The sequence below is a fragment of the Sturnira hondurensis genome, unplaced genomic scaffold, assembly GCF_014824575.4.
Source record: "Sturnira hondurensis isolate 20B ecotype Veracruz unplaced genomic scaffold, ASM1482457v3 Scaffold0018725, whole genome shotgun sequence".
In the NCBI taxonomy this organism is placed as follows: domain Eukaryota; kingdom Metazoa; phylum Chordata; class Mammalia; order Chiroptera; family Phyllostomidae; genus Sturnira; species Sturnira hondurensis.
Window position 1 is genome coordinate 1,317,230 of NW_028091356.1, and position 20,999 is coordinate 1,338,228.

The following is a 20,999-nucleotide window of genomic DNA, read 5'->3' on the forward strand; positions in this document are numbered from 1 at the left end:
ATTTTCATGAGCAGAGAAGTGATAGCTGAAACCATGAAAGTAAATAAGATCCCCATGTGAAATATACAAAGTAAAAAAAGAAGGAACACTACCATGTTTAAAAGACGTGCCGAGGAAAAAAGTCCAGCAGACAGACCTCATTATCATTATTATTTCCAGTTTCCATTATTAAGTGCCTCCTACATGCCAAGCACTACGTTAGGGGCTTACTTTCTCTCTCTCTCTCTTAAAGATTTTATTTATTTATTTTTAGACAGAGAAGAAGGGAGGGAGGAAGAAGGAGAGAAACATCAGTGAGTGGTTGCCTCTCACAAGCCCCCTACTGGCCACCTGAGCCACAACTCAGGCATGTGCCGACTGGGAATACAACTGGTGACCTTTTGGTTCTCGGGCCATCGCTCAATCCACTGAGCCACACCAGCTAGGTCTACACTCTCTCTTTTTGTCTTTTTTAAAAATATATTTTATTGATTATGCTATTACGGTTGTCCCATTCCCCCCTTCACTCCCCTCCACCCTGCATACCCTCTCCCACCCACATTCCCTCCCCCTTTAGTTCATGTGTCATACATACAAGTTCTTTAGCTTCTACATTTCCCATACTCTTCTTACCCTCCCCCTGTCTATTTTCTACCTAGCATCTATGCTACTTATTCTCTGTACCTTCTCCCACCTTCTCCTCCTCCCACTCCCCTGTTGCTAACCCTCCATGTGATCTCCATTTCTGTGATTCTGTTCCTGTTCTAGTTGTTTGCTTAGTTTGTTTTTGTTTTAGGTGTGGTTGTTAATAACTGTGAGTTTGCTGTCCTTTCACTGTTCATATTTTTCATCTTCTTTTTCTTAGATAAGTCCCTTTAGCATTTCATATAATAAGGGGAGTGGGAGGAGTGAATCATCACCAATAAGTTTGGTGATGATGAACTCCTTGAATTTGATCTTATCTGAGAAGCACTTCATCTGTCCTTCCATTCTAAATGAAAGCTTTGCTGGATACAGCAATCCTGGCTGTAGGTCTTTGGATTTCATGACTTGGAATACTTCTTTCCAGCCCCTTCTTGCCTGTAAGGTCTCTTTTGAGAAATCTGCTGACAGTCTGATGGGTACTCCTTTGTAGATGACTGTCCCCTTATCCCTTGCTGCTTCTACGATTCTCTCCTTCATTTTAATCTTGGCGAATGTAATGATGATGTGCCTTGGTGTGTTCCTTCTTGGGTCCAACTTCTTTGGGACTCTCTGAGCTTCCTGGATTTCCTGGAAGTCTATTTCCTTTGCCAGACTGGGGAAGTTCTCCTTTATTATTTGTTCAAATAAGTTTTCCACTCGTGGCTGTTTCTTTCCCCCTTCTGGTACCCCTATAATCCGGATGTTGGAACGTTTAAAGATGTCCTGGAGGTTCCTAAGCCTCTCCTCATTTTTTTGAATTCTCATTTCTTCATTCCTTTCTGGTGGGATGTTTTGTTCTTCCTTCTGGTCCATTCCATTGATTTGAGTCCCAGTTTCCTTTCCATCACTATTGGTTTCCTGTGCATCTCCCTTCATTTCAATTAGTTTAGCCTTCATATGTTCCTCTAATTTGTGACTATAATCAACCAGTTCTGTGAGCATCCTGATAAACAGTGTCTTGAATTGTGCTTCTGAGAGGCTGGCAATTTCTTGGTCGCTTAGAGTTATTGGCTCTGGGACTTTGAGTTCTTCTTGCGCCATCTTTTGGGCTGTTCGTGCCTGTTCCGTAGCAGGATCGGAGCCCCAAAGTGGTCACTAGAGCCGGGCAACTAAGTCGCTGGGTTGTGACGTTGTATGTGGGGGCGGGGTTAAAGAGGGACAATGGCTTCCCTCTGCCGCCTGCCGCCGTGGCCCCCACCGGCACCGCAGCCACCGCCGTCACCAGGCCCACGCGTTTCGTGCCACTGCACGCGAGTGTGCCACCGCCGTCAGCCCTCCGCCGCTGGGTTCGCCCCGCTGGGGCCTGCGTGGTCCGGCTCACTGTGCGCCAATGTGCGACCGCGGTCAGTCCGCCCCGCACCCCGACTGGTTCCGGGCTGCCTGCGCGCCTAGGTCGGGGGATCTGTCCTGCCCGACCCAGCTCCGCTGCTGGCTGGCTGGGCCTCTCTTACCGTCCCCGTTGAACGGTTGGTAGTTGTCGGACTTCCGTAGAATTCCGTTTCCCGGTCTTTGGGTGTGTCCTATTTCTCCAAACCTTTGTTGTATTCAAACTTGGTTGTGGGAGAAGGCACAGTGTTTCCACCTATGCCTCCATCTTGGTGAAAGTCTGGCCTACACTTTTTTGTTGTCCTTATTTTTGTTGTGCGAGGACGCACAGTGTGTCTCCTATGCCTTCATCTTGGCCGAAGTCCTCTTTTTGTCTTCACAGTAGCTGATGGAGGCAGGTGTTACTCTCCCCGTTTTAAAGATGATGGAACTGAGCCTTTGGGGGGTGTTTTCTTATTCAAGGCCACACACTAAGTAAGAGGTATTTATTGTGCTAAGCGGAAATTTAAATCCACTTTCTCTAACTGTAGAGTCTTTATTCTTTTGACATCCACTCTGTCTCTTTGAAAAAGAACGATGAAAGCCATAGAAAGAAAACAAGAAAAAAAACAAGGCTGTGATGATCAAGGGGAAAGAACACTCAATGAGGAGGACCTGCTCATTGAGTTACATATCAGTAACATATCTGCTGGGCTGGGTACAACAGAGAGCTTAAGTACAGGGAGAGCTGAAAGAGGGTCCCAGCAGGAAAAGTTTGGTGAATTAGGGGACTTCCCTATGGCAGCAGCCTGTCAGAGGATGAAGAAGTGGCTTCCCCTGGGAAGCTTGAGAATAAAGGGCAAAAAGAGCAATAGCAAGAGAAGACAGAGTTGAAGGACAGTTTTGTTCAGTCTGGGTGAGTGAGAGGACATTTCATGCTGGAGGGCAGGAACCAATGCAGAGGTGGAGGTTGAAGATGTAGGAAAGCGGGGTTCCCTGACTGGGTGAGGTTCCCCAGGGAGAGAAGATTCAGGACCTTCCCCCACCTTGGTGAGTACCCACCCTCACCCTATGCAAGGTAGCCAACTTGTCCTTGCACCTCCAGCAGGTGAGTAGCTAACCTCGACCGAACACCTCCTGAGCTGAGGGGTTCATGGTAACCTCAGCAGATTCTCAGTTGCTTCTTGGCTGCCCATCACTGCTCCTCTTCTCAAGGGCTGGGGCCCAGTGACTTCCGGCCACCCTCACTCTCGCCGTTTACCAAGCTGCTTTTCATCCCTCCCACATGGACAAGATGTGAGGAGTAACTGCCTTGTCCTGTTTGTCTTGCCAGCCGATCGTCGGAAGCACACACCCCAGCATCGTGGACTGCGTGCTGAGTGTGCTGCGCACGATGCACCTGGAAGTCCAGTATGAAGGTAAGGGAGGCAGCCAGGTCCGCTCCACCTGACAGAAGGTGGCAATGGGAGCGAAGGCACATTTGCTCTTACAAGTTCTCTCCTGTTCACAAAGAGCTTTGTTGAGTGTCCTGCATAGCCTTGGCAGGTGGAAGATAGTGGTTCAGCGTTGATGGGCAAGTCATTCAGAAAGTAACAGTCACATTCTATGCTTTGAGTCAACAATATGGTGCTTTAACGGTTGTTTAGAATCTGCCTGGTCCAGAGCTAGCTCTGATTCCCAGTCTTATGCCATGCTTCCGCTCTCAACAGAAATCGCCCTGAGGACTGTCCTTCTTCTAAGAAACTGAATCAGGTGATGGCATTATTAGTAAGTTTTTATTTCTTGAGTGCCCCTATGTGCCAGCAACTTTCCATGCATCGTTTCAAATAGTTCTCAGAACACCCACAGGAACGCAGGGCCAAGCACATGCTGGGTATTTGAATATCCCAGTGGATAAATGGCGGAGGTGAGTGTTGTTATGTTCCGTGTTTTCCCTTTTCAAGGGAAAGCACTGAAGCACAGAGAGCACACTTTTCGAGGCTGCCCAGCTAATCAGATGCAAACCAGACCCGTCTGACCCCAAAGCATATGCTTTTCACATGTAGCACATGGCAGGTTTTTACAGGATGTTATTTCCTTCCCTGTTCCTTTAGTGATTTAGAAGAGAGATTCTTTTTTCAGCAGGAAGGCTCATTCAAAAGAAGAATTTGCCTAGAGAGTAGTGTTTGAGCTGAGTCTCGGAGCTTGGGGAAGATTTAGGAAAGTATAAAGGAGCAGAGAAGTGCACTCTGGAAAGGGCAATGGTGTAAGCGACGGCCTGGGCATTGGGAAATGCAAGGTGTGTGGGGGGAATGATGGGCAGATCATTTGGTGGAGGGCTGGTCCAGGGGGACCTAGAAAGGTAGGCCAGGACCAGACTGCGAAGCACCTTGACTGCCAGTAGTGGAGTAGTGGGCACTCTTTCCAGTGGGTGGCACAGAGCCACTGAAAAGTGAACCACGGACCGGTGAAGGCACAGGGAAAGCACCCCCGCAGGAAGCGGCCTGGGTGTGGTATGCTAGGTGGGCCAGAGCCACGGGGAGACTGGAGGGAGGAGGCCAGGTGGGAAGCCTTTTGGGCTGTTCATACAAAAAATTGGGAATGTACTGATCAAGCTGAATACAGAGGCCAGGACCACGTGGTTGTGGAGAGTGAGATGGCATACGGAAGGGGAATGGGCATGGCGAGGAGGCCTGGACAGAAGAACAACCTGGGCATCCGTACACGTTAGTGCACACTGGACGGGCTGGGCCCCGGCCCAAGAAGTCTGGGAGGGGCAGCGGAGCAAGCAGGTACTGGGGTTCAGGTGTTCAAGGGAGACCCTGCAGGAGATCAACAAAGGTCTGAAGGCTCACTTTTGGTATTGATTATTTTTTGGAGGCAGTGTTGAAATTAAATATCAGTCGTATTTTTTCTTCAGCAGCCTTGTCAATTTTCATTTGTTTGACCCCTGCAGGCGTGTGTGGGTATATGGACCGTTTTTTTTTTCAGATTTTATTTATGTATTTTTAGACAGAGGGGAAGCAAGGGAGAGAGGAAGATAAACATGAATGCATGGTTACCTCTCACGTGCCCCCCACTGGAGACCCAGCCCACAACCCAGGCATGTGTCTAGACTGGGAGTTGAACTGGCGACCCTTTGGAACTGAGCCACACCAGCCAGGGCCAGACCTTGTATGTGGATAATGCTATGTGGAAATGGATTACCAGCTACAGCAGAATCTCTAGCTGGGGAGGAGTTGCCAGAGAGGGGTGGAGTGGTGGAGGCACCTAAGGTCAGAAGCTTGTTGCTGGCACTGAGCCAAGGGAGTGTAATGGTAGTGAAATCATGTTGGGAAGCTTAATCTAAACCCCAAGGAGAGAAAATTAGGTGGCAGTGAGACCTCCCTCCCCCAACCCCACTTCCACAGGGTGGATGTGACCACACCCACTCAACCATCTCTTCTCAGCTTAAGCATTTCTGCTCTAAGGTCTTCCCTAACCTGCCTTCCCCCCTGCCCAAATGTCAGCCCTCCTTCCACACTCTACCCTGCTCCCCTCTAGAACCCCCCCTCCATTGGTGAAGTTATCTCCAGAGTGGTAACTGCCCTTTATGAAGACTGTGCGCAATTTCGGAGCAACTCACGTAGTTTTTGTCCTTACATCCTCAGCACGGTCTCTAGCGCACACTGGGCCCTCCGTCATTTTTGTTGAACAAATGAGTGAGCAGTGTGTGAGCACTGCTCACACAGCTGTAATGACTGCCTGCCTGTGTGCCTTTTGCTTCCAGCCCTGTGAGCGACCTCAGGGACAGGGACTCAGTCTGACTCATTTCTGACTCATTTCTCTTCTGGCTCAGGGCCTGGGACATAATGGGAGCTCAGTAGAAGTTTGTTGAATAAATGTATGAAAAATGGCTTAGCTTCATTGCTGCCGATGAGCCTGGGTTAGAACTAGATCAACTTCTTCCCACCCTGGGCCCAATTCAGAGTCGCTCTGTGTTTACTGCGTGACAGAAACCACTGTGGCAGGCAGAGCGTGAAGCTTCATCGCTGCCTTTTCGGTTTGCTGTGAGCTCGTGTGAGCACGGCGAAGCTCTGTACCTCAACTTATTTCAAATATGCCAGGCTCATAACAGGTGCCCAAGAAATGTCTGTTGAATTATTCTTTTTCACCAGGCACTGCAAAATAGTCTACATGTAACTTGGAATATAGAGAATGCACATGGAATGACTGTCCCCTGAGAGACCTATTTCACACGGCCCCTCGGTCCATGGAGTGGAGGCTGAGGGAGAGAACGCTGTTCTCAGCTTCCACTCACACCCTCCGTAGGCAGGGGAAGGGAGCTCTGACTGGTCTGAGATGGGGCCCTCACAGTGGTGACTGGAGAGGATCAGAGAAGAACTTCTCTTGAATCGAGGATGTCAAATTGCAAGACCAAGATGAAGCTTCTCCCTCACCCCCAGGGTGGTGGCAACAGTCAGGATAGACAAGCCTGTGACCAAGAGGAGGAGGTAGTATAGTTGAACAGACCAACCTTAAAAGGGAAGGGTTATCCCTGGCTGGTGTAGCTCAGTGGATTGAGCTCGGGCCTGTGAACCAAAAGGTTGCCAGTTCAATTCCCAGTCAGGGCACATCTGTGGGTTGAAGGCCAGATCCCCAGTGGGGGCCACATGAGAGAAAACCACACATTGATATTTCTCTCCCTCTTTTTTCCCTCCCTTCCCTTCTCTAAAAATAAAATAAATAAAATCTTTTTAAAAATAGGGAGCTGGATTGGGTTTTTTAAATATATTTTATTGATTATACCATTACACTTGTTCTATTCCCCCCCTTCATCCCCCTCCACAACCCCTCCCCCACCATTCCCCCCTTTAATTTATGACCACATGTCTCAACTTCTTTTTTTTTAATTTAATTTTATTTATTTCTCTTTAGAGGGGAAGGGAAGGAGAGTTTAGAGGGGAAGGGAAAGAGAGAGGGAGAGAAATATCAATGTATGGTTGCCTCTCGTGAGTCCCCTGCTGGGAACTGGCCTGCAACCCAGGCATGTGCCCTGACTGGGAATCGAACCGTGATTGTGTGGTTCGCAGGCCCATGCTCAATCCACTGAGCTATGCCAGCCAGGGCTCAACTTCCTTAGATTCTATATTTCCCCTACTATTCTTGCCCTCCCCCCTATCTATTTCCTACCTACTGTCTATGCTATTTTCTGTACCATCTCCCCCCTTCTCCTCCTCCGACCCCCCCTGTTGCTAACCCTCCATGTGTTCTTCATTTCTATGCTTCCGCTCCTGATCTAGCTGTCCTCTTGGCTTGCTTTTGTTTTAGGTGTGGTTGTTAATAACTGTGAGTTTGCTGTCCTTTCACTGTTCATATTTTTCATCTTCTTTTTCTTATATAAGTCCCTTTAGCATTTCATATAATAAGGGGAGTGGGAGGAGTGAATCATCACCAATAAGTTTGGTGATGATGAACTCCTTGAATTTGATCTTATCTGAGAAGCACTTTATCTGTCCTTCCATTCTAAATGAAAGCTTTGCTGGATACAGCAATCCTGGCTGTAGGTCTTTGGATTTCATGACTTGGAATACTTCTTTCCAGCCCCTTCTTGCCTGTAAGGTCTCTTTTGAGAAATCTGCTGACACTCTGATGGGTGCTCCTTTGTAGGTGACTGTCCCCTTATCCCTTGCTGCTTCTACGATTCTCTCCTTCATTTTAGTCTTGGCTAATGTAATTATGATGTGCCTTGGTGTGTTCCTTCTTGGGTCCAACTTCTTTGGGACTCTCTGAGCTTCCTGGATTTCCTGGAAGTCTATTTCCTTTTCCAGACTGGGGAAGTTCTCCTTTATTATTTGTTCAAATAAGTTTTCCACTCGTGGCTGTTTCTTTCCCCCTTCTGGTACCCCTCTAATCCGGATGTTGGAACGTTTAAAGATGTCCTGGAGGTTCCTAAGCCTCTCCTCATTTTTTTTGAATTCCCATTTCTTCATTCCTTTCTGGTCGGATATTTCGTTCTTCCTTCTGGTCCATTCCATTGATTTGAGTCCCAGTTTCCTTTCCATCACTATTGGTTTCCTGTGCATCTCCCTTCATTTCAATCAGTTTAGCCTTCATATGTTCCTCTAATTTGTGACTATAATCAACCAGTTCTGTGAGCATTCTGATAAATAGTGTCTTGAATTGTGCTTCTGAGAGGCTGGCAATTTCTCAGTCACTTAGAGTTATTGGCTCTGGGACTTTGAGTTTTTCTTGCGCCATCTTTTGGGCTGTTCATGCCTGTTATGTAGCAGGATTGGAGCCCTAAAGTGTTCACTAGAGCAGGGCAACTAAGTCGCTGGGTTGTGACGTTGTATGTGGGGGTGGGGTCAAAGAGGGACAATGGTTTCCTGTCTGCCACCTGCCGCGGAGGCCCCCACCAGCACCGCAGGCACCACCGTCACCAGGCCCACGCGTTTCGTTCCACTGCATGCAAGTGTGCCACCACCATCAGCCCTCCACCACTGGGTTCGCCCCCTGGGGCCTGCGTGGTCCGTCTCACTGTGCGTGAATGTGCGACCGCGGTCAGTCTGCCCCGCACCCCGACTGGTTCTGGGCTGCCTGCGCGCCTAGGTCAGGGGATCTGTCCTGTCCCACTCAGCTCCGCTGCTGGCTCCGCCTCTCTTACCGTCCCCGTTGAACAGTTCATAGTTGTCGGACTTCCGTATAATTCCGTTTTCTGGTCTTTGGGTGTGTCCTAGTTCTCCAAACCTTTGTTGTATTCAAACTTGGTTGTGGGAGAAGGCACAGTGTTTCCACCTATGCCTCCATCTTGGCGGAAGTGCTCTTCCTTAGATTTTTGTATCAGAGAAAAGGCCTCTTGCCCCACCCGAGTCTCGGCCTTGGGTGGCAGGGGAGGGCTGCAGTCACTTGGCCCAGAGCTGGGACTGTTAACTGCAGCCCCGCTGCGTGGTGTCCCCATGTAGCTTAGGCTTCTCAGCCTGGCTTCCAAGAGAGGGCAGCAGGAGTGATCGTGTGGCCAGACATGCCAGACTCAAGCTGCGTGGCCTCTCTTGACCTCGCCTTCTAAGTCACGCAGCACCGTTTCCTGACCCGCGTGAGGGGAGGCACGTAGACCCCCCGCAACTCAGTGGGAAGAGGGCCAAATAATTTTGTGGCTAAGGTTAAAACAGTGGGATTAGTGGAAGTGGGGGACATGTGTGGCGGTAGCCCTATGCCTGTCCAAGCGAGGTAAAATTCTCTTTCTTCCTTTTTCTCTCCTTTCTCCATATTTTAATGCCGTTTCCTGAAATATGTTTATCTAGCAAAGCTGGGTTTCTTAAATTGCGTCTCCCTGAAGAGATGGGTGGGCCAGGGTGCCCTGTGTCAAAGGTTCTGGGGACACCCTGCCCTGCCAGGCTCTTTAAAGAGGAGGGAACCTGTGCCCCAAGAAGGGGCTGTCTAGTCCCCACTGCAAGAGATTCTGATCGTTCGTTCTTGTCTGTGCTCCACTTTGAAGGAGAAATAGCTGCTAATTTCTGAGGGGGGTTTCTTCGTAGAATTAAGATTTTAGAATTTCTTTCAATGATCCCACTTAACCTAAGTGAGCCAAAATTTAAGGGAGGACTTCTCCAAAGTGGGCCTGCCTGGAATTCATCTCCATTTATAATTGCTTGTGAAATGAAAAATGGCTGTTTCCTCCCAGGGAGACTTGCTATTCCAGGAATCAGTGCCACGCAGGGACTTAATCATGACAAGTTGTCTAGAGCCACAGAAGTATTCGCTGACTGTCTCCCTCCCTAGAGAGGAGAAATTTCAAAGTCATAAAGTTTTTTGGAAGGATAAATTAATGAATTCTTTTGGGGATTTGAAATATATATATATGATATGTGCATGTACATATTAGTATCTTTTACAAATAAATTGTTACATTGGCAAACATAAAAATTACTATTTGACTTCATCATAAGAAGACCAATTATTGAAAATTAATTTGCCAAATGTATGTTTGGTTACACGTTGGTGGTATAGTGGTGAGCATAGCTGCCTTCCAAATGTCTATTTGCCAAATATCAATTGCCAAATGACCGATTTGCTGAGTGCCCCACTCACCAAATCATCAATTTACTGAAAACATGTTTCCTTTAAATATTTGCAAAGTTTATAGCAGCTCCTATCAGTTGTATTGCTAGGGCCCAGGAGAACTGGGAGAAGCTGGAACTTCAGAGTTCTCAGGGACGTCACACTCTCTCTGCCCCTCGGTGCCCCCTCCCCGTGGCCCTTGCTCTCCCCTTCTCTGTGTCGTCCCACCCCCACCCACTCTTCTCGAGGGTGGGCACTCTAAGGGCAGTCCGGCGACTTCCAGCGGGCTCCCTTACTAGGTCCCCTCCCCGCCCCATGCCCCGCCCCGCAGCCACACCGAGCTGGGGCAGAGACGAAGGAAGATGCCTGAAGACCCTGCTAGGAAGACAAGATGAAAGCCAATATTTTCAGACTTTGCAGAAATCTGCAAAAGCTGTTAAATCAGTCCATCTGTATTTGTTACCTATTGCTAATAACAACTTACCCCAAAACTTAGTAGCAAAAAAAAAAGACCCATTCATTATCTCACATCGTTTTTGTGGGTCAGGAATCTGGAAGCAGCTTCACAAGAGGTTGTGGCATAAGGTGTCTCACGAGGCTGCAGTGAGGTGGTCAGCTGGGGCCCCCGTCATCCAAAAGCATGCCTGGGCCTAGCAAGCCCACTTCCATTGCGGCTCGCTCACATGCCTGGTGTGTTAGTGCAGGCTGCTGGCAGGAGCCCCCAGTTCCCCACCATGCAGGCCCCTCCACGGGGCTGCTCCAGTGTCCTCTCAACAGGGCAGCTGCTTCTCCCAGGGCAGGTGGTCCCGGAGAGCAGAGGAAGCCCCAAAGTCAGTTACGATCCAGTCTCAGAAGTTGCACACTGTCCCTTCTGTCACTTGTGTTTTACTCTAGTCACTAGAAGCCAGTCACTAAGTCCAGCCCACACCCAAGAGGAGGAGAATTGGGCTCCAGCTCTTGAAGGAAAACATACTTTCCTTGAAGGAAAAAAAATTTGTGGGGCATATTTTAAAACCAATATACCATCTAATAAAAATTGCTGAAAAATAAAAAATGGGGATAAGAAACAAATTTATGGTAAAGTGGAAATGCTAGTGAATTTGGGGAAAAAAGGTTATTTGAAGAATAAAAAATTTTTAAAGATTTTATTTATTTATCTTTAGAGGGGAAGGGAAGGAGAGAGGGAGAGAATATCAATGTATGGTTGCCTCTCGTGGGTCCCCTGCTGGGAACTGGCCCACAACCCAGGCATGTGCCCTGACTGGGAATCGAACCATGATCCTCTAGTTCGCAGGCCCGTGCTCAATCCACTGAGCCACAGCAGCCAGGGCTGGAGAATGAAATTTTTTGACCCAAACCCTATGAGTAACTAGAGTTACTGATACAGTGACTTCAGATTGTCAAAAGTGCAGCTCATCAGCCACAAGGACAACAGCAGAGCGAATGGCTGAGCAAACTGCACTGCAGTGACTTAGTGGAATTTTCTAGGGGTGTTAGTGCAGGGAAACAGTGGCCCTAAGTGACCAAACAGGGTGGACATGGACAAGTCCTTGAATATGTGACATCTCTTCCCCCACCCACCAAATACCTGGAGAGACTGGTGGTAGGCAAGAACATCACTGTTAATTTTCCTTAGTTTCTCAGTTTTGTGATATTGTACAGATTCCTAATACTAAGAAGTATGATTTATTTAGAAATTAATTACAGATTTGGTTTACTTTTTCTTCATAAAAGCATTTTAAAAATTGAGATAAAATTCACGAGACATAAAATTAACCATTTTTAAATGAGCAACTCAGTGCCACTTGGTCTACATTTATGATGTTAAGTAACCGCCACCCGTAGCTCTAAAATGTTTTAATTACCCAAAAGGAAACTGTGTCACCAAGCACCTGCTCGCCATCCCTGGCCCTCAGCCCCTAGAAGCTGCTAATCTTCATTCCGTCCGTGGGCTTCACAAGACTCTGACACCAAATGATAGTTCCACATAAAAACCTGCTGATGCCCTGGCTGGTGTAGCTCAGTGGATTGAGCTCGGGCCTGCGAACTTAGGAATTGCAGTTCGAGTCCCAGTCAGGGCACATGCCTGGGTTGCAGGCCAGTTCCCAGCGAGGGACACACGAGAGGCAACCATACATTGATATTTCTCTCCTTCTCTCCTTCCCTTCCCCTCTAAAGACAAATGAGTAAAATCTTAAAAAAAAAAACCAAAAAACCTGCTGAATATTTTCTAAGGATATGCTATTTCCCTGAAGTTATATGAGAATTCTGCCGCCAAACCACCTCCGCTACAGCAACCCCAAATTACGTGAGCACTTTGGTCACGCCGCTTTATTTGGCATTTGTAAGTTTCCTTATACAGTCTTCCAGCATTGCTTAAAAATAGAAAGCCCTTGGGAAAATTTCTTGTTTCCCAGTTTGCCTGGCTCCTCAGAAGCTCGGTGTCCACCCTGGCCTGGCGGTGTCTCCCCTCACACCCCTGGTACAGCAATGCTTGACTCCAGACGACTCCGGGGCAGGTCAGGCGCCGCCGGCAAGTGGGCTGGCTGGACTCGGTGTGAGACCGGCCCAGGAGAGCGGATACCAGGCCCACATAGCAATTCACATACCACCACAGCACAACACATTAGTTACTCTGTGGCCTCGCTTTTTAAAACGAAATAGTGTATAAAATTTAATGTTTCAACATTGGGTGGTGAACAGGATGTGGTGAAAGAGGTGGAAAACGTACAGAAATAAGACACAGAATGTAATTGGTCAGGAAGATGCGCCCGACACAGGTTTTTTCCGTACAACAGCACGACTGGCCACACCTGCACTCCTATCCTGCCGGAAAAGGAAGCCAACCTGGATGTGGGCGCACATTGACGCGTACTTCTCAGCTGTGGCCAGCAGGTGGCAGTCTTGTCTGGAAATGAAGAGAAAACACTGGACCCCGGTTTGCCAAGGCTCTAGGAGCAAGAAGTGTAAAACAGACCTCCTCAGTGCTGGGTGCTTGGAAATGCTCCCATGGCACAGCCACAATTCCCAGGTGCAGACCCGTTTCTAAGGGTTCATCCGCCGAAAGAATGCCAAGCCTGCTGCTGCAGCACCGTCTCCTCTTTTACTGTGATTCCCTGGGCAAGTCATCTGTGCCGGGTTTCTTTGTCTGTCCAACAGGTGATTACCAAGCTTTCTCCCAGTGCTGATAGGCTGTGGTTCTGTGGTTGCTCTCTGGATGGGCGGACTCTTGCCTCCTGCACTGCAGTCTTCACTGAGTGTCAGTGGCCCACTCCTTGCACCTGCACTATTCACTGCTGTTTCAGTCAGCACCAGCATTGTGGCTGACACCTACTCACCGGATACTTGCCAAGTGAATGAGCATGCGCCCTGCGGAGCTGCTTCCCAGCCTCACTGGGCATAAACCCTTAATTTCTCAAACTCTCCTGATCCACCCCCTTCCCCCGAATACTCTCCTCTTCCTTCCCAGACCCAGCTCTCCTGGCATCCTGCCACCTCTCTGGAAACTGCTTCTCAGTCCATTCCTGTTCCTCCACCACCCCTTCTTTTTCTCTTAGGATTCAACCCTGGGTCCTCCCATCTTTCTTTTCTTTCTGTGGTACCTAATCCACTCCCATGGTTTTTTTGTTTCGTTCATGATTTTTTTTGGGGGGGGGAGAAAGAAACATTGATTTGTTGTCCCACTTATTTATACATTTGCTGGTTGCCTATTGTAGGTGCCCCATCCAAGGATCAAACCCCCAACCTTGGCATATTGGAACAACACTCTGACCAACTGAGCTACCTGGTCAGGGCCTCCACTTCCACGGTTTTAACTACTACTTACAGTAGTGGCAGAAACAATAGTGGATAACATTTATAAGTATTTTACTGTATGTTAAGTACTGCTCTAGCTCTTTACTGGTCTAATCCTCAAAACAAACTGATGAGGTCGGCACTGTTATTATTCCCATTTCGTGGATGACGGGCTGAGTGGCTGGGTGACTTCTCTACAGCTCAGACCTCCCCTGAGCGCCAGACCCTTACTTCCACTTGGCCTTGAACACCTCCCCTTGGATGTGACTAACCATGCTCAGAACTGGACTCCTGATATTGCAGCCCCAAACCTTTCATTGTCCAAGGCCCAACCTCAGTAAAAACCACTCAGTCTCACCCAGAAACATGGACAATCATTTCTTTCTACTTCGCATCTTCAGCCAACTTCTAACAAGACCAGTAAACTCCTTAATATCATCCCAATGTGTTCCCTCTTCTCCATTCTGTCTCATTCTATAATCCGGGTCTTCGTATTTCTCACCTCTAAGCCAGTCTCCATCTCCCCAGCACGGTGCCCACACGGAGTCCGGTTTCCCACTCCTCCACCAACCAGAGTTTAGTGGTGAAGAATATGAGCTTTGGAATCCGACAGAGTCCTTCTACTGCTTAACTGTTTCACCCTGGGCAAGCCACTCACCCTTCTTGAGTCTGAGTTTTCTCTGAAGTGAAAGATGAGAAAGCACCGGCTCCCCAGAGTGGATGGCGCGTGCCAAGCCCTCAGAAGCAGGGGCCGGCTGCCTCCACAGGCCTGGCTCTCACCAGCAACGCCCTGCGTCCCAACCGTACCGCCCTGCTCGCCTGGCCACAGGGTGGCACGTACTTTCCAACATGGCACTCGCCTCATTCTTCACTCCGGCCCCTCCCTTCTCCATATGGCTTTGTCCACTCACATGTCACCTTCTCCAGAGAAGTCTTCTGAATCTTTACCCCCACTCCACCCCCCTCAACATGCCCTCAGACCAACCTGCTTTCTTTTGTATTCCTCTTACAACACGGCACCATACATGCGGGTTTCCTTACTGGTGGTATCCCCTTAGACTGTGTCATCCCCGAGGGCAGGGACTGCATCTTAGTCTTCCTCACTGCCCTAGCACCGGGGCCTGACACGTAGAAGAGGCTCAGTAAGTGTCTGTTCGATAAATGGATGCATCGATGAATAGATCAGTGACTGCTTCCATGTGGGACAGTTAGGTGCCATCAGCACCACAGGCTTCGGACGAAGCTGCCAAAGACGGTCGTCTCTGGTCATCGTTCGCTCCCTGAACGAGTCTGCCCTGCTTAGCGACGAGAGCAGCGTACAGAGTTGTGCTGGGCTGTGCTTCTTGTGGAGACATTTGGGCAGGTGCCAGCCCTTTCACTTTGGGTGTAAATAGGGACAGTCATGAATTTTTAAACACAGTCAAAAATGATTCGGTGAATAAATCTTCATTTTCCTGAGGCACTCCAAGTGTGGCAGATGCATAATCAGCGAAGGGTCAAGCATCTAGTGTGGAGTGAGTGGGCAGAACCAGGCATTTGTCTCTGGGAGCGCTTGGTCCTACGCAGGCGGAGAATTTCATAAAATATCTTCATCTACCCACTCCTACCCTGAGTGTCCACTGAGTCATTTCTCGCTGCAGGAAGAGCTCCCTGAGGCACAGGCAGGCATTTTCCCCACCGTGTCCTTGCACTAGGGGAGACCAGCTCTGTCCTGAAGCAGCCCGACAACTACTGAGGGAGGTGCTGCAGCTGACCAGGCGCAGCAGCATAGCCGGGAGCCAGCCACTGGGATCCAAAAACCAAGCTGCGCTAATTCACGATCCAGGAAGAGAAGGTTTCAGAACCAAACAATAAGGCAGCCCATGGGGATGACTTGAGGGTTTCAGGCACCAGCCAGGGCGGGCAGTGGCTGCAAGCAGCCAGAGGCATCCAGGCTGCCTTCTTGTGCGGGTGTGGGGGTGTCGGGGGAGCCAGGGAGGCTCGCTGTGCTGCCCCTTTCCCTCATGGCGCCCTTCACTATGTCGCTGGCTCTGTGACTCCAAATTAGGACCAAATTAGAGCAACTGCAGGCTGGGGCCAGCAGAGTGGGGCATGCAGCTGGGATTTCAGGGCCTGGGCGAAAGGGGAAGCCCAGGGGCAGTGGCTGGCCAGGCGTAGGAAGTGTTTCTGAATCAGGCCAGTCCACAGAGGAAAGGGCTGCCCTAGAAGGCCCGTCCCCAAGGTTGAGTTCGTGATTGGGAAAAACAGGCTGAGACAAGACTGGCTTTGTGTGGGGCTTCAGGACTGGCCCTCTGGTGTGTCCCATGGCCCTAGAGCCTGGATGACGGGGAGACGCCCCTAGGATCTGGCACAGGGGCAATTTTAGGGGGATGGGCTTCTCTCTGTGGTAGCCTATGGGTGCTTTGCCTTTGAGCTACACACCAGCCCAAACTGGTTCCCTCCTTCCTGCCGGAGCACTGTAGGCCTGGAGTGGGGGAGTTGCTCTCCTCCCCCTGGCGGTGCTCACCGCACAAGGCAAAGGGGAGTGGAGTGTGCAGAGTGAGAGACTCGGGACGGGCTGCTGGCTGCCACCCCAGCCTCTGGGTGAACAGGCCTCTGGTCTGTTGGTGATTATCAATGACAGTTTTCTGACAGGGTTATAAATCACCAGCACATGTTCATTGTTAGGCAGCACAGTTTTGTTTGGAGTCAAGCAAGTAAGGCCCTGGCTGGAGATTGAGTGCCATCCTGTAAACCAGAAGGTCACAGGTTCAATTCCCAGTCAGGGTATATGCCTGGGTTGCCGGCCAGGTCTCCAGTAGGGGGCACAAGAGAGACAATCACTCATTAATGTTTCTCTCCCTCTTTCTCCCTCTTTCTCCCTCTTTTCCCCTCTGTCTATAAATAAGTCATTTTTATATGTATTTTTTTTAAAAGCAAAATCCATCAATCACAGCATGCAATAGAGAAACTGTACACCAATACCACATATGAACACAAGCACCAAAATTCTAACTAAATATTAGTAAATTGAATCTAGAAATATTATGTCACCTAGGAATGCATTTATATACATATATCTATATATCTATATATATCATCTTTTTTAAAAAACTTTTTAAAGGATTTCTTTATTTTTAGAGAGAGGGGAAGGGAGAAAGAAAGAGGGAGAGAAACATCGATGTGTGGTTGGTTGCCCCTCACACGCCCCCTGCTGGGGATCTGGCCTGCAACCCAGGCATGTGCCCTGACTGGGAAAGGAAAGGAACGTGACTGTTTGGTTCGCAGGCCAGTACTCAATCCACTGAGCTACACCAGCCAGTGCATATATATATATATATATAATTTTGATAGGAAAAAAAACTCTGAAAAAATTTAATCTCAACCTGATAAGAGCTATCTTTTTTATTTATTTTTAGACAGGGGAAGAGAGGGAGAGAAACATCAGTGTGTGGTTGCCTCTTGCACACCCCTCACTGGGGGCCGGCCCACAACCCAGGCATGTGCCCTGACTGGGAATCAAACCCGTATCCCTTTTGTTCATAGGCCAGCACTTAATCCACTGAGCCACACCAGCCAGGGCTCTCCCCTTCTCTTTAAAAAAATGTAATAATAATAATAATGAAAGAAAACTTCCCTAATTTGGTGAAGGAAATAGACATGCAAGTCCAGGAAGCACAAAGAATCCCACACAAGATGCACGCAAAGAGGCCCACTCCAAGACACATCATAATTAAAATGCCAACAGTTAAAGATAAAAAGTCTTAAAAGCAGCAAGAGAAAAGCAGTGAATTACCTACAGAGCATTTCCCAATGACTGTCAGCTGATTTCTCAAAAGAAACTTTGCAGGCTGGGAGGATTGGCAAGAAACATTCAAAGCCATGAAGAGCAGGGTCCTACAGCCAGGATTGCTCTACCCAGCAAAGATGCCATTTAGAATTGAAAGGCAGATAAAGAGCTTCCCAGACAAGAAAAACTAAAAAAATTCACCACCACCTAACATTATTATATGAAATGTTAAAGGTACTTATTTAAGAAAAAGAAGATCAAAACTATGAACAATAAAATGGCAATAAATACGTATCTATCAACAATCAAATCTATAAAACAAATTAAGCAAACTAAGTGAAGAAGAGGAGAATCGTGGATGGGGGGGGTTTGATGGTTTCCAGGTGAGAGGGGGTGTAGGGGAATGGGTGAAGAGGCAAAGGGATTCGGAAGTACTAATAGGTAGGTACAGAATAGCCATGGGGATGCAGAGTACAGGATAGGAAGTGGAGCAGCCGAAGAACTTACACTCATGACCCGTGGACATGGACAATGGTGTGGGGTTGCCTGAGGGAGTGGGGGTGCTGCGTGGGGGGAGCAAAGTGGAAAAACTTGACAATTGTAGTAGCATAACTAATAAAATACAACTAAAAAGAAATCAAGCATGTTTTTGGTAAACCCAATATTGAGCCTTTCGCAAGGAGTACCTTAAAAAACATCACCACCAATTTCTCTGTATTTCTCGCCATGGAATCTTCCATGAAAGACGAAAAATGTGTTCTCCCTGAAGAGGAACCAGACCGTGATGCTCCTGCCTGTCTTCCCAGGTACCACTGGCCCCCAACGCTTGGGGTGTCTTTGCACCTACCAGCAAAAGCTCTTCAAAAATAAAAGTTTTTCTACCACTGTAGAGAATTATCCCAAGCATGGTCTTTACTGGGTAAAATCTCCTGACAAGGGGTTCTGACTCAGGTGGCTCAGTGGGTTGGGCTTCGCCCCGCACACGGAAGGGCTGCGACTGCAGTTCCCCTCAGGGCACACGCCTTGGGGCGCAGGCTCGGTCCCTGGTGGGGCGCCCACTGGCGGCGACCAAGAGGATGAGTGTGTCTCACATTGGTGTTTCTCTCCCTCTTTCTCCCTCCCTTCCCCTCTGTCTAAAACATAAAATGTTTTTTTAAATCTCCTGACAAGGAAACAGAAGGTTAATTTTCATTAGTCAATAATAATACTTTTCATAGAGTAGTATATTTTGCATGCGGGCATGCAAATGAGCTACTCAGGGAAACAAGAACTTTTCCCCAGTCCAGTCTCCCCAGGAGGAAGTGGAGAGATAGGTCCATCGGGCTCCTGTAGTGGGGACAGCACGTTTTTTAAGTCCCGTCACCTTGTAGGGAGCGTGTGTGTTCAGAGCAACATTTACCGCGGGTGGACCATCGGGTGCCGCCACGTGAGCACCTCACCCCGCCCCATTCTAGCTCCGCCTCTCTGTGGTTCCTCTCTCCTCACAAAAACAGCCCTCTCATCTTCCCAGGCGCTCCCACAGCCCTCAGCCCTTGGAAGCTCTCGTTGCCACACTGTGCACCTGGCACCATAGGAGGCTATAGTCTGTAGGCTGAGCGAATGTTGGAAGAAATGAATAACTAGAAAATAGCTGCAGAAAATCCCTTTAATAAATTCGAATTGTCTCCTCCTTCCCAACGAAATCTTTTCTTCATTTTGCTTCCACCCCTTCGTAGCTGTGGTTCCTCAGGCAAAGCGTTTTACCTCCCTAAGCCTCATTCCCAGTCATGTAAAATGGGGTGACAGTCACAGTGTTATTGCAAAGGGATCTTGCTGCCCTCAGCACAGAGCGGAGGCAACGAAAGACGCAGTAACAGTTCTCCAGGAACTAAAGATTCGCCAGACTGCCTGTCTGCTTTGCGTCCACCCCTTTCCCATTTTCTGCCCTGCATCCCCCACCACTTTCTCTGTCTCCCTCCCCCTTTGTCTTTCCCACCTTGTCTCCCTTTGGAAACCCTGCCCTTCCCTCTTCCACCAATCCTTTGGTATTCCTCCAAGCCGAAGGTGGTTCCACTTCTGTGGCCTCCGGCTCGGACAGCCTCTAGGCCTCTCTGATGAGTGGGCTCACCACCCAACCTTCCCTACTCTAGCTATGGCTGATGGGGGGGCGGGCACGAGGCTCAGCCTCCTCCTCCTCTATAACCAAGAGCTCCAAGAGGGCATGACTGAAGTGTGTCCCCTGTCCACCCACCCCCCACCCCACACACACACCCTGTGGGTAGTGCTGGCCAGTTAAAGGTCAGCAAAGGTCGATGAAGAGGATGGGAGTAAAGGGAAGCGACTTGGCTCAAGGGGCCCCTTGCTGCTTTGGTAAGGTGGAGAGCGTTGGAGCTGCGGGCTCCTTTCTCCATGGCCTCTGCCCTTCCCCAGCCATCAAGCTGATCAAGGACCTGGTCAACTACGATGTGTGCCCCGCGCTGCTCAAGGGCCTTGTGGACCTGCTGATACCATCCGTCAAGGAGACTCTCAAGCTGCAGCCCAAGATTCTGACCGGTAGGGATCCGCTGGGACTTGGGGAAGGTACCCCGCGAGGGGAGGGGCCCCTGCCTCACGGTCTCCCCTCCACCAGACTCTGCGGCCCTCCAGCTCACCGCCCACCTGCCGGTGTTTCTGCAGCAGGCTGCAGCTGCCAAGGCCATCAGGTAAACGCACAGAGGGCAGTGGGTGGATGGAGCAAGCAGGCCTAGGAGGGATCTGACAGCGGCGCCGCCGAGTCCCCGCGGGTCACTGCAGCTCGAATCACCGGCCCAGGGTCCTGGCACGAGGCAACTTGAGCCTAGCCGAGGAGATGCTGCACCTGCATGTGGTGCCCAGCCTGATGGCCGCCATGGGCAACACGGACCACAGCAACAGCCAGCGGCAGGCCAGCCTCACACTGGAGGTGCGCGGGAGGCAACTGGTGGGGTGGTGGGAACCGGGCGCGGGCACCCAGTCACACCGCCCGCCTGTCGTAGTTCTTTGTGCAGACATTCCCAGTGGTGGAGGAGCAGGTGCGCAGGTCCATGGGAGAGGAACTCTACAAGCTCTTCCTTGTAAGTGCTCCCACCCCCCTGCACCCGCCACAAAGAGCAGCTGGCCAAAACAGAATGGTGCCTCCCCCACGCTTGCCCACACAGTTTGGGCCTGGTGGTCAGCTGCAGGGAGGGACCCCCCTGGCTTGGGCTCTGCCTGGCATCTTTCCCTTCCATTTCCTGCTCTTGCATGCAACATCGCTGTGCTCAAGCCTGCTCCAAACCCAGACCCCCCCCCCCCCCGCACCTCCGCCACATTCCACTTCCTCCTGTCCTCAGAGCAACGCAGAGGACTTGTACATGAAAATGGATAGCGTTCAGGTGGACATCTTGGCAGCCAACAAAGTCAATGTAACCAAAAGTGAGTAGGGAGTGAGGGGACCTGGAGCAGAGGTACA

At 49.5% G+C, this 20,999-nt stretch overlaps 1 protein-coding gene across 6 annotated transcripts in view; it reads left to right on the forward strand.

Moving 5' to 3' along the window:
- The window catches only part of ARMH1 (armadillo like helical domain containing 1), a 41,646-nt gene that overhangs the window by 20,331 nt on the left and 316 nt on the right, over positions 1-20,999 (forward strand). For 5 of the 6 annotated variants that reach the window (XM_037069670.1, XM_037069671.1, XM_037069667.1 and 2 more), the window contains 5 exons: positions 3,302-3,386; positions 19,961-20,083; positions 20,160-20,232; positions 20,342-20,471; positions 20,545-20,622. In XM_037069670.1, coding sequence (XP_036925565.1) covers positions 3,302-3,386; positions 19,961-20,083; positions 20,160-20,232; positions 20,342-20,471; positions 20,545-20,622 — 489 coding nt within the window. Of the gene's footprint in view, positions 1-3,301; positions 3,387-19,960; positions 20,084-20,159; positions 20,233-20,341; positions 20,472-20,544; positions 20,623-20,880; positions 20,963-20,999 lie in introns of all 6 variants that reach the window. The other variant, XM_037069672.1, reaches the window with a different exon arrangement.